The 24,677-nt window shown below is 44.2% G+C and overlaps 1 protein-coding gene across 7 annotated transcripts in view; it reads left to right on the plus strand.

Moving 5' to 3' along the window:
• WDFY4 (WDFY family member 4) overlaps nucleotides 1-24,677 on the plus strand; it is a 290,261-nt gene that overhangs the window by 584 nt on the left and 265,000 nt on the right. For 6 of the 7 annotated variants that reach the window (XM_077746401.1, XM_077746405.1, XM_077746404.1 and 3 more), the window contains exons 2-3: nucleotides 41-282; nucleotides 15,148-15,398. In XM_077746401.1, the coding sequence (XP_077602527.1) occupies nucleotides 15,165-15,398 (234 nt within the window). In that variant the 5' untranslated portion in view covers nucleotides 41-282; nucleotides 15,148-15,164. The remainder of the gene's footprint in view (nucleotides 1-40; nucleotides 283-15,147; nucleotides 15,399-24,677) is intronic. The other variant, XM_077746403.1, reaches the window with a different exon arrangement.

Consider the following 24,677-nt stretch of genomic DNA (forward strand, 5'->3'; position numbering starts at 1 on the left):
GGGCTGGGCTCCAGCTCTGTTCCTTGTTTTCCTACCTCAGGTCAAATCTTCTCCCACGTTTCTGCTAAGGAAGGTGACCCGCCACACCAGGGAGAGGCTGGATGTGTGCCTGTCTGTGCTAATTCCCAGGGATGGAGAGGGGGGACTGCCCGTGAGACTCCTTGACCCGACCCCCTGTGTGGGCCTCCGAAGGGTGTTGAGCAGCGTGGGCAATTTCATCCTGGTCACCCAGAGAGCTAGCAGCTTTGTGACCTGGTCCTGTGGTCACTCCCCGGGGGTCTGGTAAGTAGGTGCCTCTTGGTGCCTCCCTTTCCTCATGTGAATTACCACATGAAACCATAGAAACACCAACATTTGCTGATTCAGCAGGACACTCTGGCTTGCAAAGAATTTGCTTTTCTCTTCTCCTGAAATCATACGTTATAGAACACTGACCCAATCCTTTGTCCCAGCTTCTGTGAAGCCAGGAGGAGCTAAGCCAGCAACTAAGGATTTCAAGTATTACTCCTCCTAAGGAAACTTTGATGCTGACATGACTTTCTGCATAATCATTCATTTAATTATTCAAGAAATTTCGAGAAATACTTATTGAGAGCCACTTCCTGCCAGGCACTGTTAAAGGCCTCAGGGCCAGTGGACGGGGTCGGTTGTGCTTGGCGCGATGGGCTGAAGTGGGATGGAATGCCAAGGGCTGGGAGTAGGGGGTCAGGAGGCCCGGAATGTGCATGCCTTCTGGGTGGAGGCCTGAAGGAAGGGAAAGTCTGAGCCCTGTGGTTTTTGAGAAATATTCTTGGCAGGGGAATGGAGAATGTATGTCAAGGTGCAGTGGAGGGGGCCTGGTGGAGGCCAGTGGGGCAGAGAGCAGTGAGGGGCAGGCCAGGTGACCCAGCCAGAGAGGGGAGGAGGGCCTTCCTGTTCAGTGTGAGCTCCTGGGCTGTACTCCCTCAGACTTAGGGAGCTTCTCAATGTTGAGTTTACAGAAAATTTAGAAACAGTGTATAGGGTATAAAAAGTATCACCTAAGTGTGTTCTTTAGAGACTGGTGACTGGGTGGCTCAGTCAGTTAAGCATCTGACTCTTGATTTCGGCTCAGGTCTTGATCTCATGGTTTGTAGGTTCAGGCCCCATATAGGCCTGCTTGAGATTTGCTCTCTCCCTTTCTCTGCCTTTCCCTATGCTCTCTCTCTCTGTCTCAAAGTAAATAAATAAACTTAAAAAATTAAAAGAAAGATCATTAGCATCTCTGAGGTCCTTCACAGGCTTGTCCTTTCTCTCTCTGGTCAGAAAACACGGTTTCTCAGAATTCAGGGCTTATTGTTCTTTTGCCTTTCTCTATATTTTTACCTCATATATTTAAGTTGCTAAATACATGTGAGTTTTGCATGTTTTTGAACTTTGTAAATAGGAATTAAATATTTTTTTTAAGACTTGCTTTGTTTGCTCCCAATGTTGTTTCTGGAAGTCCTTCATATTGTTGCACGTGCCTCTAATTCATTCATGTTTACTGCTTGCTGTATAGTATTCTGTTATGTATAAATATATCTCAGTGTACTTCCCCGAGTTAGTGCTGATAATGGGTACTTGGAATTTTTTTTTTTAGGCTTTTGGTTTTGTTTTTCTATTATAGGCTGCTAGGTGCTCAGCATTTGTAAGTACTGCCAGGGCTCTCCTTGTGCATATATTCCAGAATATGTGCGAGGATTCCCTAAGGTATATCCCCTAAAAGTAGAATTGGTGGGTCACGGAGTTTACATATCTTCACCTTTACTGGATGATACCAAAATGCTTTCTAAACCAATTGCATCATTTTACCCACCCATGAGCAACACATTGAAGTTTCTGTTGCTCCACATTTTCACCAACATTTGATATGGCTGGAGTTTTAATTTTTGCCAATCTAGTGAAAATGAAAACATATCTATGTTTTTAATTTGCATTTCCTGAATTGTGAAGGTTGAGCATCTCTTTATATGCCTACTGGCCATTCTGGGTTCTTTTTTATGTTCAAATCATTTGCCCATGTCTCCCTGGGGCCATCTGTCTTTACTCTGTTGATTTTCCATAATTTAATACATGTCCAGATATTAAGCCTCTGTTGTAAATTGTAACTGTATATTGTAAACATTTGTCTATTGTTTGTGATTGTCTCCATATATTCTTTGCAATTTCTATTAATGACCAAATTTCTTAATTTCAAATAAGCTTCATTTATTCATATGTTCTTTTATGATATACACATATGCTCTCTAAGAAATCCGCCTCCACTGTGAAGTCATAAAGTTACTCTTACATTATTTTTTTAAATAAGTTCGCCTTTCATATTTAAGTGTTCTGTCTCATCTAAAAATGATTTTTTAAATTTTGTTTTGTTTTTCCCTATATGGATAATCAAGAGTCTTAGGTCTACTAATTAAAAAGGCTATTCTTTAGCCAGTGATCTACATCTGCTCCATCACAAATCAAGATGTCATGTATATGTAGGTCTGTTTCTGGGTTCTCTGTTCTGTTCATTTGTTGATCCCTTTGTCAATAGTATATGGTATGATTAACTCTAGGCTTAGAACAAATTTTGACATCTGAAAAGAATCCTGTTACTTTTCTTCTTCCATTCTGTCTTGACATTTTTGGTACATTCTTCCTTCACATGATTTTAGAAACAGTTTATCAGATTCAACAAAAAAGCTATGTCCAGGATTGATTGAAAATGCCATTCGGAGAGATATGATATCTTTATGAAAATGACTCTTCCAATTCATGAACATGATTTGTAACCTCATTTACTTAGATGTTCTTTAAAATATTTGAATAACATTTTATAGCTTTCTTTATAAGATAGTGCATATTTTGTCTAGAGTTGTTCCTAAGTGGTGTATATTTTTATATCATTTTAATTGTCACTAAAAAGACACCTTTTTGACTTGCTGATGTATGCTTGCATTTTAAAGAAGAATCATTTTAACTGTTTTATGGGCAGCAAGACTATCTGATAAAAGGTTTTGTACCAATTCAGGCTAGAGGTATTGGTGGCTGGCCCCAAGGTGATAGTAGAGATAATGAGAGGAGGTCAGAGTGGTGAGTCCTAGATACTTTTTGAAGTGGGATTAACTTAACCGACTGAGTCACCCAAGTGCTCCTTACTTTTACTTTTTAAATGTGGCTACCAAGATTATTTTAAATTACACATGTGGCTTGAACTTGTGTCTGGCTTTGTATTTCTTCAGGGCAGTACCCTTAAGAGGTACTTCATGTTCCATGGCCAGAGGTTTTTGTGGGAAACAGTTCAAGAAGGGTGGAAGTTAGAGAAGTGAAAAGTCACTTGGTCCAGATAATTCCAAGGAGAAAGGAAGGATAGAGGGTAAGAAGAATAGATTTACTAATAGAAGAATAGATAACTGTAAGTACAGTAAACTAGACACTGGACAGAGCACTGGAATTAGTAACTTATTTAATCCCCCAAGTGAGATCACTTTCATTACTCGCAATTTACAGATAAGGAAATGGAAGCTCAGAGGTCCTTCCCTCTCAGACAGTAAGAGACTCAGCTGGGATTTGAACTTAAAGCCCTTGAGCTTTGAATTAGGCCCTGTCCTCACTGTGAACTGAGGAAACACTTCTGGTAAGAATTAGTGAACTTTGTGCAGAAGTGTGAAAACTGCTCTTCCCCTTTGGCAAATGGTTAATCCTTCTTTTGAGACTTCATCTTTGCGTCTTTGCAAAGGTGATTCACAGCAAACAGTAAGATTGCATGGGGATCCTTTTTGTCTCAGCACTGCCGATAGCAATGGGCCTAGGGCAACCAATTATTAGGGAATGAGAGAGTCAGTTGCAAGCAATCGACCAAGAGCACAATTCTTGGTCATTGAACAGATAATGAGTAAAGGCAACATAGACTATGTTTATGATATGACGATGGACAATTGATACAATGAAAATGCCTATACATTGGTTATAAGTAAAATATGCTTCCGTGTGAAATATAGTATGCAAAAAAAGGGACATACTTGTTGATTTTTGTGTTTTTAACTTAATGTTAAGAAGAAAGCTGCCCAAGTAGCATTCGGATAACAGTTTAAAAGATAGGCACAAAATATGAAGAAATAGGCAGGCGAAGATGAATAAAGGCATGTATACATGAAGAAACTGTGTTATGAGGTTGGTCAGAGCCTACCAGGACTTAGTAAGGTCGGAGCATGCTACAGCGAGCCCACGGGCTTCCTCCTCTGGCTCTTTGGGTGTGGACCAGATCAAGGAGCGATGGGCCCCATGTGCAGAAAGCAGCAGGCTGGGACATGCCTGTACTAAGGGCAGGGCTCTTTTTCTGTGTTTCTGCCCAAAGAATGTATGCCCTTCACTGGGGTGGCGTTGCGGCGGATCATCTGCCTCCTCCACAGGTGCCTGAAGCTTGCATTTTTTGCAGTGCACCCAGCGCATGCGCAGCAGCTGCCCCGATGTGGGTGAGGAAGGGGTGCCACCACGGTTGAACAAGGCGAAGGGAGAAGAGAGCCAGGAGATTGGATGGGTGGAGGTCCAGATATTGAAAAGGGAAACAAACAAACAAAGCAGGGGCAATACTCTGCAATCAGAATACAGAGTCTTGTAATCTTTAGCTTTTCCTTTCACATACCTGTCTCTAGGAAACATTTAATTCTGTAAATCAGTGGATGGGTCCAGAATGAGTCCACGGCTTCCGCATGGGGGAAGGAATCTCTCTCAGAATCGCCTGTCTAAAATATCACCTTGGTTCCATGAAATATTTCTTCCCTTACAACATTTGAAGTGTCTGAATAATCTCAGTTCTGACCTGCGTATTTAATGTGACGGCCGCCTCCCTCTCAAAGTAATTACATAATTGTGGCATTTTATAACTGATAGAAACTTAGAATTGAAGAAATGGAGGAATGAGAAAGGGAAAGCATATTCAAGAGTAATGATCACACAAGGAAGAAAGTGATGTTTGCCGCGGTTATTTCAGGCAGCAGGTATTGATAAATTTGGGAATTACAAAGTGCTCACTTTAATTCTGCTGGAGTCCACACACCGTGACTGTGCACAAGTGACTTTTACTCCTGGGGTCCTCCTTCCGCCTGCACCTGGAAATGATCATAACCCTGAATATGTAATTACTAAATGAAGTCTTGTAGGATGCAGGTAGCAATGACGACTGAGAAGTGCTGTCACATGCTGGCAGTGACTACTTTCTAATTACAGGATGGCTGGGTGATAGCAGGAGTTTGGAAGTTGGAGAGAAGAGGGTTATTTCTTGGTTGGGGCATCAGAGATGCCTGGCCAAGGAGGCAGCCAGGAGCTGTGTTTGGAAGGTGGCGAGATTGCGTTATGTGGAGCCAAGGGAGGGGCATCCCAGAGAGAGACTCCAGAGTAAAGGCAAAGGATCAGATGATGAGTGACCAGTTCATTTGGCCAGACCTCATTGGGAGTGCAGTGGGAGATCAGGCAAGGAAGGATGTTGGACCATATCATTGATGGCCAAGAGCCTGAGAGTGTTCCTTGAGAAAATGAGGAACCACTAAAGACAGTTAACCAAGGGAGTGACCTTATGGGGCTGTGCTCCCCAGTAGGACACTCTGGGGTGAGTGGGAGACATCGGGGGGACAGAGAGGCCTGCTGTGGCAAGGCTGAGAGAGAGATGAGGCAGCAGTGGGCTCACCTTCCCAGTGCCATTTTCCCATTTCCTGTGCATGTAGAAGAATCAAGTCTAGACAAGAAATTAATCCTGACACATCCAGAAATTGACTAGCTTGTAGGAGACTCATTCTAGTTAAACACACATCCAGGTCTCAGAAGAGAAATGTGAAGGCTCTGAACATGAAGCTAATTTGGAAAGTAAACCTTCATTGGTGGGCAGACCCTTAAGGAGCATTAGTCCAGGTGCTTTATGTTATAGGTGGGGTAGCCAGTCACAGAAGGGTCTCACACCCCTGCTTCCTGGCTGCCAGTAATGAATTTCCTTTGCATTTTGGTGAAAAAGCATCACAGGAGAAAGTTGCATCTGAAAATGTCTCTTTTTCTCATTAGCCTGAGAGCAGAATTTTCTGGATCCAGATCTGCCTAGCATGGTAGAGGAAAGGGAGCCCAAGAAAACTAGTAAGTTTCTTTACGGGTGATGTCGGCAATTTGTGCTCTTGCTTTTTTTGTAATTCTTTAATATACTAATTAATTCCATTAGACTTAGGAGTTGCTTAATTCCTCACAAGTCAGGAATGCATACTTCCACATATGTTTACAGGTTTAAATAGTGATTTTTCTGTTTATTTTCTAACCAAATTATACTTGAAATTCAACAAGCTAAACAGGAAGGTTGTGTGAGCTCACCAACCTTGGAAATGTTTTCATCTCTCGAACCTTAACTAGTGGTATGAGAAGTGTAAAGGATGCTTCAAAGTTCCTGGTGGTTTCACTCCTCCCAAGAATTTGGAAGATGAAGAATGGGATGGAGGCAGCTTAGTGTCTGGAGAGCCTTTCCTTGTGATATAATCTCCACCCCATTACCGCCCCCCCCCGCCCCCCTGCAGTGACACAAAACCGCCTGCAATTTGACCTCACCTCTTCATCCCTTTGTGTGTCCTTCCTCAGGGAGCGGTTCTCTCTAACCCACCCATGGGCTTATTTCTTCTCCCCTCAGCCTCCTTCTCTAAAGCCCCTGCTTCTGTGACGCCCCTCCTACCATCTCCTACCCTCACCCCTTCTCACCCCAAATAACCAGCTCCTTTCCTCTGTGCCCTTTGCTCTGGGTTCCTGCTTTAAAGGGTGTATTGCAGGCATTGTACTGTGGCATCCCTCTACCTGCCCCCACCCCCTTCCTCAGGTTGTGAGCACCTGGGGGCAGGGACTGAGCCCTCTGGGTAGGCCCAGAATCTAGCAGGGGTCACATTACACGGTCCACATCACTCAATGCTGAGAACCCCACAGCAACTCTCACAGCATGGAACATGACAGGGAAATTACTGGCATTCTTTTTGCCACACACGCCCTTCCCCTTCCTTGCTCCCTGTGCTCCAGCCTCTTTGAATCTCTACCCTCTTCCCTGAACGCACATACTGCCTGGAGTGCTTGGCTTCCAGAGCACCAACTCCTGCTCTCCTCTCCCAGTGCCCGACATGGGCACCATCTTTTCTAAGAAGTCTTCCCAGACCATCACAACTCTCTTCAGACAGGGCCATGAACCTCTGCTGTGCCCCGCAGCCAGGCTCCTCCCCACCCAGCACCTACCCCACGCTGTCTGTTTCCTTGCTGGTCTCCCCGCACCCTTGAGTGTGAGCTTTCAAGTCTAGGGTGTGGACCAGGGGCAGTTCCGCTCTGCACATGTTTAATAATCAAACGACCCGCCACGCAGAGAAAGCTGTAGAGACCCACAGTTCCGGTGGCTTCACCTGGAGGGTGAGTGTTTAATGCTGGGCATGCTGCTGGTGGCAGCCCAGGAGTGGCTGGCCAGCTGGTGGCCACCTCGTGCCCGTGCTAATCAACCATTGGCCTTGTGGTTCCCAGAGATCAGCTCTTACCTGTGGGGACAGTGAAATCACAGGGACCTGTTCTGTGAGCTGGGGCCACACAACAGACATGGCACCAGACCTCGTTGGGCCAGGGATCAGCAACACCTTTGCAAGTCCAGCCAGGGGACTCCTAGAGTTTCCAGCTACTGCCTAAGGTACCCCCAAGATATATTCTTACCATTGTTGATAACTGTGTCAAGCCAACCTGGATCAGCGGAAGGGGATGAAGGGCATTGAAGTCAAAAAGTCTGGGTTTGTCCTTGATTCTTATGCTTATTAGCAGTTCGATTTCAGATAAGTTAGCTATTTTCTCTGAATGTCGATTTGTCTGCATCTCGCTTTCCCCATCTATGTAATGGGAATAATCATACCTACCTTACAAGTTTTCTAAGATTAGAGAACATTGATGACTGTCAGCAGATGCTCGTTCAGTTTATGGCCGTGTGTACTCAAGCAACACCTCCCTGTGTTTTAGTGGACAGCGAGCCACAGATGCATTCCCACAATGGAGCAGCTCCCGATTATGGGGGCTGGGCTTCTTGTCACCCATGCTGTCCCTGGCTCATGCCTTTGTGCAGACAGTGACAGCTCAGTTATAGCTAAGCTTTGAGGATCTGGCCAGGGGAACTGCTCCCTGACCATTTTTGGCAATGTGGAAGTCAGTACACATAGTGAGATACAGAACCAGGGACCCTCCTGCAAGACACGGCAAGTTCCCATATTCTGTTGCTGTTGCCAAAACCGCAGAGGTGTGTGCTAGCAGGAGTGCTTGGACTGGAATCAGAAAACGGAAGTGTTGAGGGCCATGGCAGGTGCAACCTGTCCAGTTCCTGTCAATCAGGGTCCCTATATTAGTCTTCGGGGGAATTTCTCAGCTTCTGGAAATAACCAAGTCATTTGAGGCAGGATGTAGGGCCCTGGGCTCTGCTATTCTCTGCCTGTGGGTACTTTCAGCCCTTGGCTGATGGAGGAGGTGGGGACACTTGTTAACTGGAGAGGGCTTGGGGCGGCCAAACTATGGGTGGCTGCTGGTCCTTGCACTGGAACTGGGTGTCAAGGCTCAGGAAGCCTCCAGCACCACTTGTTCATACGCACCCCCCCCCTGCCCCCACCAATGTCCACAGGAATGCCCATCACAGGAGGGCTTCTCTGCACATGCTCTTGTACTTGCCCTGGGGCCGGCTCTCGGGGCCAGCGCTCCAGCTTCTGGTTCCCACTCTTTATCTTCAAGACGGCCAGCTCCCCACCTCTAGCCTTGTCTCTGTGCTCTCCCGGATGAACCCCTAAGGCCTTGATTTCATTCACTTAGTGTCCTGCTGTCCATTTGAACTAGTGCCTTGTGAGAAAACCTAAGATTGGATACACTCAGCAGACAAGCAAGGAAGGGGTGATACAGAAGAGAAACTAGGTTTAGGGTGGGGGCAGCTTGCCTGGACCACAGGCTGGACCCTCAAAAGTGACTGAGGCCCCAGAGCACACCCACGGAGGGCTATTTGGACTTAGGCTCCTCTGGGAAGTGTAGGCAGGTTTTAGGAACCTCAAGGCAGCAGCACACACAATGCAAGTGGGTGCACAGGGGAAGAGGAACAGGCACTTTACACACATCTAGCCTGTGCTGGAGGTGCTCTCACATATGTTCACTTTTTTTTTTTAAATGTTTTATTTATTTCTAGGAGAGAGAGAGAGACAGCGTGAGCAGCGGAGGGTCAGAGAGAGAGGGAGTCACAGACTCTGAAACAGGCTCCAGGCTCTGAGCTGGCAGTCAGCACAGAGCCCGACGCGGGGCTCGAACCCACGAACCGCGAGATCATGACCTAAGCGAAAGTCGGACGCTTAACCGACTAAGCCACCCAGGCGCCCCTCATATGTTCACTTTCTGAACTCTTTCCACAACCTTGTTTTATTTTTCAAATTCATTTCTTTCTTTTTTAGAAATGTTTATTCATTTTTGAGAGAGAGAGAATAAGTGGTGGAGGGGCAGAGAGGGGGGACAGAGGATCCAAAGCAGGCTCTGTGCTGATAGCAGTGAGCCTGATGTGGGGCTTGAACTCATGAACTGTGAGATCATGACCTGAGCTGAAGCTGGACGCTCAACCAACTAAGGCACCCAGGCGCCCCTTCCAATAGCCTTGTAAGAAGATATTGTTCCTATTTTACAGGTGTAAATGCGTTGAGGCTTGGAGACTGTAAGTCACTAAGGCCAAAATAACATTAAAATGTTATTTTCCTTGACTATTGAGATTTTTGGCATTCCCCTTACATCTTGTGACTGAAGTGAGTATCTTATTTGCCTCACTCTAATGCCAGCCCCACCCCAGTGCACCTCCCTCCAACTTAGCCTGTTTTGTCCTGGATCAGAAAGTGTTAGCACCTTCTTACAAGAAAGCACTTTTGACAATGAAGTGGATTAGAATGGTTTCTTCTTGCCATTCTTTGCGTAGCCCTGAGAGGTCAATTACTCCCTGTTACCTTCCTTTTGCAAATAAAACTGAACCAAGAGAGGGGATGGCCACACGTTGCTATGTGGATTAGACAACTTTTCCATGGGATTCCATGGATCCACATTTGTTAGAAATCCTTGTTTTTAAAACATCTCTATTCAAGGAAATGTCATTCAAGTGTTTCACTTCAGTAAATACGGCTTCTTAATTTCAGAGGAAATCTGGAGTGGTTTCTGACATCTCCCCCGGACATCCAGCCACTCTCCCCAGGACCACACTTTCACTTTATCTTCTCACCTGCCTATTCTGAAAATGTGGTGTGGCGTCAAGCCTACTGCGGCATGTTATCGGATGAATCTATTAGTAGCGCCCAGAGGTGTGGCCACAAAACCGGGTGGAGGCAACACATGGCTCTATCAGCCATCCTGTGCACTGAGATGTCTGTGCTGGCCCTGTTGGTGATGGAGATAGTGATTTGGACACAGGGACTGTCTGCGTCCGGAGGAAATCTAAGTAGAGATCTCTTGGAACGAGGGGGAAAATACTTATTGTGAAGAGGGGTCTAAACTACAGAGAGAAAGATTTGGGTGCCATCAACATATAGGTTCATTCATTCATTCATACAGTGACATTTCATTGAACATCTACACTGTGCCAACCCCTGACATATGTGCAGTGACTTCCATACATACATGGCTCTCAGGGGAGTAGCTGAGGTCTTCTATAGGGAAGGCAGGAAATGAGAACACTTGACATCTGACTCCAGAAAACCACTGCGGGGGCCCGTGAAGGAGACCGAGCAGCAGCCAGACAGAAAGAGTACCGCAGAATATGCGGTGAGATGCAACAGAGAGGCCATCGTTTTTGTGTGTGTGCACGTGCTGCTGCGGGGAGCATGATACTGTTGCTTTGTAACCTACCAAATGAGCAGGAATTGAAAAATGACAAGTAAGGAAGTGTGAACACTTCTTGGTCAGAGGCCTATACATTTATGCAGTGTTTAAGGAGAAGTGGTTTGGAAATATGTGTCAAGATCCAGCTATTCCCATTCTAGGGGCTTTAAGAATGTATTAAATCTATTATTTAATCATGGCTATACGGAAAGGCTTAGACACAAGGTCTATCATTATAGTATTGTTTATAGTAGTGAATAATTTGAAGCTACTTAAATACCCAAGTTTAGGGGATTAATGATATGAACGATCAGCATGGCTCTACAGCCACCCTAAGTCATTCAAAGTGAAGATGGGGGGCCCCTGGGTGGCTCAGTCGCTTAAGCATCTGACTCTTGATTTCACCTCAGGTCATGACCTCATAGTTTCGTGAGTTTGAGCCCCATGTTGGGCTCTGTGCTGATGGTGTGGAGCCTGCTTGAGAGTCTCTCTCTCTCTCTCTCTCTCTCTGTCCCTCCCCATCTTGCACCCTCTCTATCATTCTCAAAAATAAATAATAAATAAAACAAAACAAAGATGTAGAGGACCTTTAGCAACATGGAAAAGATTCATGATACTTTTTTGTGACAAAAAAATGATAAACTAAGTTACAAGAAAAACAGATTGAGAAGAGATAGTTGTGATTTGTAAAACCAACAAGGGACAAGTTTCTAGAATATACTCTCTCAGGGGCGCCTGGGTGGCTTAGTTGGTTAAGCGTCCCACTTTCGCTTAGGTCATGGTCTCGTGGTTCGTGGGTTCGAGCCCCGCGTCGGGCTCTGTGCTGACTGCGGGCTCAGAGCCTGGAGCCTGTTTCGATCTGTGACTCCCTCTCTCTCTGACCCTCCCCTGCTCATGCTGTCTCTCTCTCTCTCCTAGAAATAAATAAAACATTAAAAAAAATAGAATATACTCTCTCAAAGCAACAAGAAAAAGACAGTCAAGGAAAAACAAGCAAAGGTTATGAATAGTCAGTTCACAGAAGAGGAGCTGCGAAGAGCTAACAGGCATCTGTGATGCTCAGACTCCTTAGAGAAATGCAAATTAAAATGACAAAGAGGTATCACTTTACTTCAATCAGATTGGCAAACATTAGAGCGCGGGTAATTGGTGAGATGGTAGAGGAGCCTGTGGGGAAAGTGTGGCCTGGTGCCAGCTTTCTGGAAGCATCTTAGTTCATGGTATTTAGTTGAATGAAGCAGGTGTATACCCTTGACTTAGCACAGCCCCATGAAGGGGCTCACATGGGAATATCTGGGAGAAAACTGAGTGTAGTACAGGAAGTCATGGGCAATCTGGCCATGACTGTGGAGCGAAAAATCAAAGAGGCATGCGTTGCCCATTTTGTAACATGGGGCAGTAGTTGGAAGGAACACAGCTGACAAACACAGAGGCACATGCTAGGTCTCAAGGCACAATGCTGAGTGAAAAAGTGAGCTGCAGAAAAGATGCAGAAGGTCATTCAAGGACTCAAAATGCCTGTATTCAGAAATCATGTCACTGGTGTCATTTTTTTTTAAGGTTTATTTTTGAGAGAGAGAGAGAGAGAGAGAGAGAGGGCACAAGGTGGGGAGAGGCAGAGAGAGAGAGAGAGGGAGACAGAATCTAAAGCAGGCTCCAGGCTCTGAGCTGTCAGCACAGAGCCTGACATGGGGCTCTAACTCATGAACTGTGAGGTCATGACCTGAGCAGAAGTTGGGTGCTTGACCGACTGAGCCACCCAGGAGCCCCCTGCCTATGTCATGTTTTATAAAGACCCATTTGTTAAGCAGGTGAGGTGGGTGGGATGGGGAAGAAGGGAATGTGAGTGGGGAAAGGAAGGCTAAAAAATAAGTGAATAAACTGACAAAGCCAGCCAGGAGCATGGTCCAGCTCAGGGAAGACTGTGCTGGAATGTGTGGCACCTCACCACCTGCCCCTGAGAGTCAACCCAACAAAGGAAACCAATAAAACTCCTATTAAACCCCAGCTAACCAACTATCAAAAGCAAAAAGTATAAATAAAAAGTTTGCTTCAACAATATTAGGAGCATGGTTGTTTTTAAAGTTTATTTATTTTGAGAGCGTGCACGAGCAGAGGAGGAAAAAAGAGAGGGAGAGAGAGAGAATCCCAAGCAGTCTCCACACTATCAGCGCAGAGCCCGATGTAGGGCTGGAACTCACAGACCATGAGATCATGACCTGAACTGAAATCAAGAGTTGGATACTGACTGAGCCACCCCGGTGTCCTTATGCTTATGTTTGTTTGTTTGTTTTTAAATCAAACAACATATTCATAGATAAACACGGAATATCAACAATCATTTTCTGGGAAGGGGCAAGTTAGTGTCGCAGGCTCAGAAATAGCCAAAGTAAAACCAATGAATCACTGAAGTACTAATCAGTGAAAACTGACTCTGCACATACCAAAAAAGACAAGTTTGCCAAGTGGAAACACTTTGCTCAGGGGTATATTGTTATAAAGCAGCTTATATAGGGAGAGGGCACTGATTATTTTTCACAGTGATTGGTTATAATATTAGAATTTTCTGAAATGACAGGAAATTGGTCAGCGGTTGCCTCGTATCAGTCTTGGAAAATGGTTTAAGTTTTGTTTCTGATTTTCAGAGGTCTAAGCAAGAAATGATTCAGATCAAGTTAGGTTTGCAAAATAAGTTAAATTAAGCTTTGCTTGTCCGACTGAACTGATTTTGTCCACTCAGGGAATTTTCAAGGCCGGTTTGCTTTTTACTTCAATACCTGATATGCTTCCTGATACTCTGTTCCTTCCTACTTTGACATGAACTGTTACATGGTTTTTGTAACAAGAAAATGAAGTAGTAAGTGCGTGTGTTGGAAGAAGCATCAGGGACTCATGGAGTTGTGTACATAAAGGGGGAGAATGATTCAAAGAGGGATAGTTCGTCTGGTCGCATGACCCTTAGTTCACCCCCGTTCTAGCCTGCAGGGGGGTATGTACTGGGCTAAAAATAAAGTGTGACATACCCCCTCAGATGTCGTAGCCCAGAGCAAACTATTGGCCAGTCCATCTCCTGTGCCCACCCGTCTGGTCACTGCCCCATGATTGGTGGTTGTTGGTCACGAAGCAGACTCCAGGATGGAGTCCTGCCTGGTGACATTGTGGCTGGAGAGGGCTTCTCATAAGAAAGCTGAACATTCTGGGCTCTACTTGGAGTTTCCCGTACTCCTGACAAACAACAAACAAGTATTTGTTGTGCTGTGAGTCAGTCGTGACTCAACTAAAGACTGGGACAACTGAAAAAGTCAAGGATGCAAATAAAGGTGCCTTCTCAAGGTTACCCATCTGGCAAATCAGTCTTTGGCTATTTTCTTTTTTTTTTTTTTTAATTTTTTTTTATGTTTTATTTATTTCTGAGAGAGGGAGAGAGACAGTGTGAGCAGGGTAGGGTCAGAGAGAGAGAGGGAGACACAGAATCTGAAACAGGTTCCAGGCTCTGAGCTAGCTGTCAGCACAGAGCCCACACAGGTCTTGAACCCACAAACCGTGAGATCATGACCTGAGCTGAAGTCGGACGCTTAACTGACTGAGCCACCCAGGCGCCCCAATCTTTGGCTATTTTCATCGCATACATTCTTGTCCTCATGTCTACTGACCCATGATCTCCAGCTTGCACAAATCACCCGTGTGTGCACTAATAAAGGAGCTCTTTAAGTTAGCATGGGGGTTTAGAGTCTTTCTGAGGACAAAGTTCTCTAAAAATATTGAATATAAACCAAATAATGCTGAGAATGAAAAACCTATATCCTTTTAGACTCATGTGGTAGGAGGAAGTTACAATTGAGGATACAGAATTGCATGCTTGTACAAATACTGGAGAGGTGTTTACATATATCCCTTCTACTTACTCTGCTTTTTAAAAGAGGTGTTGCATCACATAATAAAAATAAAAAACAAGCTTTGATATTAAAGGTTTGCATTTTAACTGGACATCTACCTGCCCATATGCCTTTGGCCCAGCCAATTTCCTTCCTTACATAGAGAAAATAAGAGTGCCCATCTCTCTCATGAATCTGTGTAGAGTCCAGCAAGCAATGCCTGACACAAGTGAGATTGTCAATATAAGTCACATGTAAGTCAGAATCTCTTTTTTAAAAAGTCTTCCTATTTGAGTCAGTTTCATATTCTTAGAGGAACCATCCTCAATAGGAACTGAACTGAATGAGTACAGTACCTTGTCTCACAATCAGCTTCATCAGGAAGTGCTGCGACAGGACTTTACATTTTTGTTTTTTGTTCTGAATTCAGATCTGCTTTGCTAAGGCATGGAGGCAGAAGATGTTTCAAGGACTGAGGACAGAGCTGAGTGTCCAGGTTCCAAAAATGAAGGCCAGCCTGATGTTGCTCAGCCTGGCTTTTCACATGGAGGGCAGTCTCCGGGTCCCACTGCTCTCTGGGAGATGCTAGAAAGGAAGTTTCTGGAATACCAGCAGTTGGCTCACGGAAGCCCCGCTGAACATCAGCAGAGCCTGTTGAATCTTCTCCCACTGTTCCTAAAGGTCGGTATTCTTATTTTTGAAACCATAAGATGATACGGTGCTTTGGGGAACACTTCTGGGATGATCGGAAGCTGGAGTTGGTGGTTTTAATATCATCATAAGTGGTCCCTGGTGGGTTGCTTAGAGGGGAGTGTTTTGCTATTTAATAAAGATGCAAGCAAAGCTCATCTCCAGGATGAGGAAGAGTTGGAAAGGACAGTTGGCTCTTGAGTAATACTGTCTCCTTAGTTTAAAAAAATTATATTGTTCAATCACAATCCCAACACGGGAGCAAGAGAAAGACCAGCTCCTCTGAAGCTAGGAAGGGAATGTGTTTCCTGGGGTGCAGAGAGGAGGTGGGTAACCTCAAATGCCAGCATGCCAATAGTGGGGCTTGGGAGACCCTGGTCACAGGCCCATGAGGGAAGCCCAGGCACTGGGCTGCCATTCTGACCAGTGGCAGCTGGTGACAGTTTGGGTGCAAAAGATTCCCTTTGTTGTCTCAGAGCAAAGGTCCTGCCAAAGAGGTCTGCTTTATAGAGGAATATATTGGAGCTTAAGTTTCAGAATTGGAAACTTTTTGTGAGAACTTAGTTTTTGTTTAACTATTGATTTTGGGTTATTAAAAAACATATAGCTACATTCAAAGCACAGAGAATATGAGATCCTTTCACATTTGAGACTAGATTAAGGCAGACGGAGATTTTGGCAGGTTTTTATTGGGAAACCCCCTTGTTGATATCCTTCATCTAACTTATTAACCAGAGATATTTAAGGATCTCCAACGATGGGAATCTTCTTGAGATATTTCTAGGCATGCTTTTCTGTAAAAAATTTTACCAAGTAATTTACCATCCATTAATTCATTGTTTTCCTGCATCTTTTGGACTTGTTATGCCCCATCTATTTCATTTCACAGACTGGATAACTGGGGCATAGGGAATGTACTGGAAAAGAACTAGGTTAGGAGACAGCTCAGGTTTCCTAGCCCTCCCTGCCCTGATAACCCCAGCTTCTGGGGGGTGGTTTCGTCTCCCCTAGTTCTCAAGTCAACTTTGCTTTATGGAAGGAAAGTGTGAGCAACCTTCTGCCCTCCACCAAAACTTGCTGGGAAGTGAGTGGTTTCAGCCACTGCCTTGTCTCTTTCCTACACATCAGGGCAGCCATAGCTCTGGAAAGGACTCTCATTCAAGAGCTAGGGCTTGGTCCTTCTTTATGTCTTTCCAGATTGTTGATTTGAGGTTCATTCATTTGTTATACATATATTCATTAAGCTCTTATACCCAGTGCTGGTGCAGGGGGCTATGAGCGTTAAGAAGACAGATAGAGGTTTTACTGTCATGGAGGATTTAATCCAGAGTGTGGAGGACACTAAATAACTCCCAGTTAGTGTTGTTTGGCATGTAGGGGCTGACAATGACTTCGAGGCCATTTTATCAAAGTGAAAAGTTTTCACATGAAAATCAGATTTCCAGTTTTCTCTTGAAAATGTTGGTAGATGCAATACTGATAATTGGGTGGAGATGGTTAGGCGCACCCTTTTTAGACAGAAGATGGTCTCCATTTCTCAGTTTCTGCCAGTTTCCCATTCCCCAATATCTTTCACCCAACACACAATACTCATTTATGCTACCTGACCTGTAGGCAGTTGAGCTTGTGACCTCATGCAGAGCAAGCAGTTCCTATTACTAAACTTCGATAGTGGTTCATGCCTCCCAGGCCCTGTTCTTGCAACTAGAGACATAATGGCCCTATTGGTTGAACACATGGGCTTATGGGCCAAAAAGAGCAGGTGTCTCAAGTCCTGGCTCCATAGCTGTGCATCCTTGAACAAATGATTAAATATTGGTGAACCTCAGTTTCTTCATCTGTAAAGTTGAATCAGTAACACTTTGCTGGAAATCTGTGAGGGCAAGATTAAGTAATGACTGTAAAGTTCCCAGCACATGCAGAGCAGACCTGGTCCTTGTTACCTTTCCACCAGCCTCTAGGATACTAACCGTGTGTTTGTAGTTTGAGATACCATTTCCACCATACCCCAAACTGCTGACATAATCTGGTATGTTTTGAGTCCCTGGAGCTCACCTCTGATGAACCCTGCAGAGGCAGAATTTTTATCATTTCTTAAAATCTATATTCTTTTATTAAGCTCTACATGTCTACAAAAATGTTGTTTCTGTTAAGCTCTAACTGCTAAAACTCCACCAGAGCCAGAGACCTCAAGCTTCTTAATTAAGAGTTGGTAATGGGGGGGCAACTGGGTGGCTCATTCAGTTAAGCATCTGACTCTTGATGTCCACTTAGGTCATGATCTCACAGTCATGAGATTGAGCTTTGCTTTGTGCTCCATGCAGAGTGCAGAGCCTACTTGGAATTCTCTCTCTCTCAAAATAAATAAACAAACTTTAAAAAAATTTGGTAGTAGAAAGTAACATGGGGAAAATCAGAAGCTGGGGGTTTTTTTGCCTTTCTTTCTTTCCTTCTTTCTTTCCTTCTTTCTTTCCTTCTTTCTTTCTTTCTTTCTTTCTTTCTTTCTTTCTTTCTTTCTTTCTTTCTTTCTTTCTTTCTTTCTTTTTCAGTATAGTGCAGATAAAATCTGACAACTAAAAACATCCATTGGAATACAGGTCCTTGAATAAGAAGTCAACCTTGAAACCACTCTGTTCTGATTTTTATAACCACAAAACAGTGTTCTTCAAGGTTGTCTATAAAGAATCCTCTTGGAAATAGGAGGATTTCAAAAGTTATGCTAAAGCCTTAGTCATGCATTGGTTGTCATGGCAACCATGCCCCCATTGGGCTCTGAGACAGCTGAATGTATATAAAAGAGTCTTGGACTACTTTGTTGGATGGAGCTCAATTCTCTATACCTGACTCTTTTCACTTTGGGCCCAAGGAAAATGATGATCTGGAATGTTATTGTTTTTTGTTTGTTTCTTTGAGAGAGAGAGAGCAAGCAAGCAGGTGCAAGTGCTGGGTAGGGGAAGGGGTGGAGGAAAAGGGAGGGGCTGCCACGTACCTTGACTTAATGAGTCTTGAGATTTCATAACAGGCATTGTTTTGTGTGGCAGGCCCCCTCAGAGCTGCTGCTTTCATATCTTCTTCCCAAAGAACTTCCCTTTAGCCTCTTTGGCTTTCTCTCACATTTGATTCCCCAGAGCCCACAGTGGAGCACAAGGTTTTCCTTAACTCTGCATTAACTGCTAGGCAAGTACAAGGATGCACTTGGTTGGCTCTGTAGTACCTCTAGCCCCATTGCCTCCCAAGGTGAAGAATAGCTGTGGGGTTGTTAAAAAGTGAACCCACTCAACATTTGGGTTATGCTATTGGTAATAAGGAAGAGCCTAATGGAATTTCAGGGCATCGGACCCCCGACAAGGAACTGCTTTGAAAGGATGAGTCAGAAAGAAAGTTTCATCTAGAAATATAGGCTCTCCCCCCCCAACCAGTCTCCCTCGTTCCTCTCCATATGTCAAGGAGGAGTTCTTAGCCAGATAATCACTAGTAATAGTCACCAAGCTCTAACTACCTAAACTAAGGCATTTTGTTGAGTGTTTATAAGCCCTCATAATAACCCCATGAAGAGGGTGCCATTTTTATCTCAGCCTTGTAAATGAGGAAAGAGAGGTTTAGAGACGTCGCACAACTTGGCCAAGGTCACCCAGTTGTTAGTGAGGAACGGCACTTAACCTGGACGATCTGGCCAGGTCTGTGTCATTCACCCCTGGGCTCCCTCGGGCAATGCTAGGGTTTTTGTAGAGCAGAACTCATTTGGATTCTTTCCCTGTCCCATGACTCAGTGGACATATGGCTCTGCCTGGCTAGTATCCACGTTCCCCTTGGGTACAAAAAGGGTGTCATCCCCTATACATGTGATGTTTAGATAGCTACAGGATTTTGCAGACAAGAAGGTTTTATTGCATCACACAGGAAGCAGCACAGGGCTAATGACTTCTCAGTGTGCAGAACAGGGTTTTTAGGAAGGATTCAGTGGACTGTTGTTGTTTTCATGCCAGGAGCCTTGGGCTTTGGTCTTTCTAGAACCCTTCCTATCATAGGATCTCATACCAGGAGAAGAAGGCATTCATCTTCTTGGTGGGTAGGTCCCACCATGAAGGCATGGGTAGGTCCTTCTGGCCTTTGGTTGAGTTTGCTTTTGGGGAAAAACAACCACTTCAGGTCCCCACACTGCACAGAGATATTTGGGGAAATAAGAAACATGGGGAAAGCTAGAGCTATAGACGTAGTTGTTGAAGACTGTTCTCAGAATATGTACTTTGAGGAAAAACAGGCAGCGAGATAGGGAAAGCCTGGCCATTAGTGTAAAACTCCTCACTGTCTGACACAGACAACCTGGTGTGGGACACATGGGGGAAAAGGGAGATCTGTGGATGTGGTAGGTTACAGATGCTAAGAATGGGTCTTCATTGCTCCCTTCAAGAGGTGACATCTACATCCCCTCCCCTGCAGTCTGGGTGGATTTGTGATGGCTTGGCTAATGGAATAGGGCCAAAGTGACATGTGTAGGCCCAGGCTTGTAAGAGACCTGCAGCCTCTTCCTGTCACTTGGCACTTCCTATCACCCTTAGAACTCTGCTGCCACGTTGTGAGGAGGTCTAAGCAGCCCTGAGTAAAAGCCTATGTGTAAAGGAACCAAAGCCCTGAACTTGCTGCTGACAGCCAGCACCAAACTTGCCAGCCATGTGAGTGTGCCATCTTGCAAGTGGATGTTAGCTGCCCCAGCTGCAAATCCATGAGGAAAACAAGCCACTCAAATTTGGGGTGATTATTATAGAGCAATCTATAGCCAGAACAGTGGGTAACAGTGGAAGGAATCATTCATTTCCTAGCGGGGAGGGATTGGAATGAACACTAAGTCAGTTGTTCTTGGAAGTGAGTGTGTTTGTGCAGGGGTGTGTGTGTGCACGTGTGCAGATACACAGATATGTACAGGTACTCTTAGACTAACAGCCGTGTCAGTGGTGCAGAGTTTATGGCATTGAGTGAGGCCCATCATTCTAACATAAGCCACATGTGGACCCAACTGACAATGGAAGAGAAAGAAGTTACATTAAATAGAAAAATAAGGATGATCAATAATAGTTCCCAAGTGTAGTGGGTCCAGAGGGCACAGTGAAGGCAAATACACTTCTTTGTCCATCCCTGACTGTCGTAGACTTTGGGTCTAAAGTCCTCCCTTATTTTAGCAAGAGAGTGGGATGCAGGATTAAAAAACAGGAGAGAGAGATGGCTCATGTCCAGGAAAAGACAGGAGCCCCGAATAAGGGTCCTTACCCCATATTTATTAGGATCAGAAGGCTTACAAACATGATGGGCTTGCACAAAGAGACAAAGAAACTGTGAACATCAACTTATGGGCCTGAGGGAAAGGGATTTTTTTGAAGATATACACTATGTGGGGTTTGGGTCAATATAAAACAAAATCCTGCCGCCTGGCAGACGGGCAGATGGTTATTGATGGCAGATAGGAGGCACCGTGTCTGTTTATCTTAGCCAGCCTAGGGGAGAAGACAGATGGGGGAAATAACCTCAGGGTTAACAAGACACCTTTTCTCTTGTTACCCATCTCTGCTCTGGGCTGCATCACCTGCAGCGCAGGGGTCTATAGTCCAATTTACTTGTTTTGCCTAACTTGGCCCCTTTCTCCTGTGAAAGCAGCTTCTCTGCATTAGGACTAAATTGAGGGGCACTTTTGCCCTGCATGTCGAATCTCGCTTACCTCGTATACCTTTGTATTGGGAGACTTTGTGCCCATTCCTATTTTGGGGCCTTTGCCTGTCCCTTTCTATTTTTGGGGTTCAGCATCTCCCTATTCTTGGGGTGTCTTTGGACAGTCCTATTCTCAGGGTGCCAATCCTGTTTACCCAAGCTCGGGTGGGGTGTGAGCATCCTATGGCTTTTTATTTCCCTATGCCTTGTTAACCCATTAAGCCCCAGGGGATTCCTAAGCCCATTCCCCCACACCTGACCTATCCAACCTCTGAGTGGCGCCTGCATCACGGTTTACTTCCATCTCAGAGAAACATTTTTGGTGTGTTAGCAAAGTTTTGATACATCAGTTTTTAGAAAGGAGAGGGTCCACCTTGTTACACTAGCAGAGGAAATTCACATAAAGTCTCTGAAATGTTTTGAACTCCAGTAAGGACCAACCCTACAAACTCTGTGGTAATGAGGGCATAGTAACATTGTAGCCATCCTTGAAAACCAGCCGGGTCCTGTCACTCAGAAGCTGGATTTTCCCCCCAGCCCCTCAAGAGCTTTTATCATTCCTCATTTTCCTTTGGGGACCACAGCGTCATTTTCCTTTCTCTTTCTTCCGTGTGAGAGACAGCCACAAGGCATGATGGTGCAGCTTAGATAATGTGAGTAAAATTTTTTTAAAATATTGAGCAATATTCTCTCAGCATGGAAGTCCCAGTTTGGGAAAAATTAGGTCCTTTTGGAAACAGCCTTAACTCTTTGGGGTCTCCATGGTACCATTCTGTAAATGATTGCTTCTGTGCATCAAACAGCACCCCAGGGGCCCCAAAGAGTTAACATGGCCTCCAGAAGTGCCCTTTGTGGTCCCAGGAAGGAGTCCGAGCCTTGGGAGAATCTGGCTGAGCGTACAATTACTGTTCAGCTCACAGTGGCCCAATTTACTTTATTGTGGAGTGCCTGCAGGAATCCCACTGCTTGAGACGATCTAGATGCTTCTGAGTCAACTGCCTGCAAATTGGTCTTTGAGGGTTTGCCAGTGCAGGGAAGGAGGCACAGGAATTTGTTACAAAGATATCATAGCAGAGTTCTCAGTCCTGGGGAGGAAATAATCTTATGAGAAATTCTCAGCCAAAAGAAAGACCAATTCTTTCTTTCCAGGGATTCAAGTTTCCAGGTGATAGCTGGTTGCTAGGTGGTAGCCATAAATTTCTTGGGTGTGCACATACTACTTGAGTATGAGTGAGAGAAGTCAACTCTTCGCTCTGCTGCTTAGCTGATTCTCTGGGCTTACCCTCCTGCCTCAGTCGTAGTTTCTGTAAAGTGGGAATAATCATTAACAGTACCAATCTCAAAGGGCTGTTGTAAGGATTAATGAAAACAAGGCAAGTAAGTGCTAGGCTCAGCCCTTGGCTCAGAACCAGCATGCATTACATTCGGCCATCAATCTGCATCTTGTGGATTTGATAATCATGTGCTCACTTATCAAATATTTGTTGAAGGTCTACTGTGTACAGTGGTGTTTAACATTCACCTAGCATGTTTGTAGTTTTAGCAAATTTCTGATGCACTTCCTTTTAATTACAAAGCAAAGGAGCAACTCTTTTATATTTATATTATAAGGCAGAAGCTCTATAATATAAAGTCCATTTATATTATAGGGCAGAAACAAAAAGAATTTCAGGTGCAAAGCTTTGTCCAAAACAAATTAAATATCCATTTACTCACCACCCATAGAAAAGAAATAAAACAGGGGCGCCTGGGTGGCTTAGTCGGTTAAGCGTCTGACTTTCACTTAGGTCATGATCTCGCGGTTCGTGGGTTCGAGCCCCGCGTCGGGCTCTGTGCTGACTGCCAGCTCAGAGCCTGGAGCCTGTTTCAGAGTCTGTCACTCCCTCTCTCTCTGACCCTCCGCTGCTCACGCTGTCTCTCTCTCTCTCTCCTAGAAATAAATTTAAAAAAAAAATTAAAAAATTTTTTTAAAAAAAGAAAAGAAATAAAACATTTCAGATAAACTAAAGCCACTTATGTATGCATTCTAGTGCTCATTCCCCTTCTGTCCTTTTCTAATGGAAATCCCCATCCTGCTGAGTTATATGTAGGTATAGTATATATATGTAGGTATATATATATCACATTTTTATAGACATGGTATATATTATGCATATCCAAATAGAGATCTAATTATACAATGATATGAACATATTTTAATAATCATAAGTGATATTACTGTGAAACTCACAGGTTTTTCTGGACTCAGACTGTAATGTACTTTTGCAATTTCCTTTTCTACTCAACATTCTATTTCTGGATCTATCCTTATTGATACATGTAACTCTTGTTTCTTTTTCAGTTCTATATAATACCCTTACAGAAATAGGCCACAAATCATTCATTCATTGTACTAGTGATGAACATTCAGTTTTCCCCAGTGTTACACAATCACAAATAAGGTGCACAGTATTTCCTGTTCATGTCTCCTTGTACACATGTGCCAGCATTTCTATAAGGAATATACCTCGGAAGGAATTGCTGGGTCATGGGATGTGCCTCCCTCTAACTTTATTGGATTGGGTTAGATACTCTTCAAAGGGTTTTTTTTTTTTTCAAGCTGTGCTCCGTCAGTAGAGCATGGGGGTTTCCTGGTCTCTTAACTTTTCCCACAATTGTTATTGTCAGGCTTTACATTTTTACCAACCTGAAAAGTATGACTATCTCATTGTAGTTTTATTTTGCATTTTCCTGATTATTAGTAATTCGCTATTGATTACATCTTAAAATTTTTTTTAATGTTTTATTTATGTTAGAGAGATACAGAGACAGCATGAGTGGGAGAGGGGCAGAGAGAGAGGGAGACACAGAATGTGAAGCAAGCTCCAGGCTCTGAGCTGTCAGCACAGAGCTCGATGTGGGACTCGAACTCATAAACCGTGAGATCATGACCTGAGCTGAAGTTGGACACTCAACCTACTGAGCCACCCAGGCACCCCTGATTGTATCTTTTATAAGTTACGTGTTTCATTTGCTTGACTAAAAAAAAATAGGGTTTTTAAAATTAATTTGTAGGGATCTGGTTACTTTGTCAGTTACATGCACTGCAAATATTTTTACTCAACCTGTGTCTTGCTTCCTTTGTATGTAACATCTTTTAATATAGAATTTTTTTTTTTTTTTTTTATTTTTTAATAAATATAGAATCTACAGCAAGGAAATACATTTCCCTCTGGGGTTTTGGTGGTTTCCTCACCTTTTCTAGAAGGAGGAGCTCAGCTTAAAAAAACTCAGTCACAGCTTTGGGCAGGGATATAATTTAGTGTGGCTGGTGAGTGGGAGCTGTGGATGCAGTCCAGCAAAAGGGCATTTTGTTGAGGCTGCTAATTGCCAGGAACATGCCCAGCAGCCTCCCTTCCTGAAAAGGTGGAAACCAGGAAGGTGAAGTTGCCAGGAACTTAAGTCTCGTGCCAAGAATAGTCACTCTACTCTGATTGTTGGTCTGGAGAGAGCTCTCCTTATCCTGGGACTTGTAAACTCTGCCTGTGACAACATAATAGTACAAAGGGAGAAGATTCTAATGACAAGAAT

Source organism: Crocuta crocuta, unplaced genomic scaffold (assembly GCF_008692635.1).
Source record: "Crocuta crocuta isolate KB4526 unplaced genomic scaffold, BGI_CrCroc_1.0 scaffold28, whole genome shotgun sequence".
NCBI classification, from domain to species: Eukaryota; Metazoa; Chordata; class Mammalia; order Carnivora; family Hyaenidae; genus Crocuta; species Crocuta crocuta.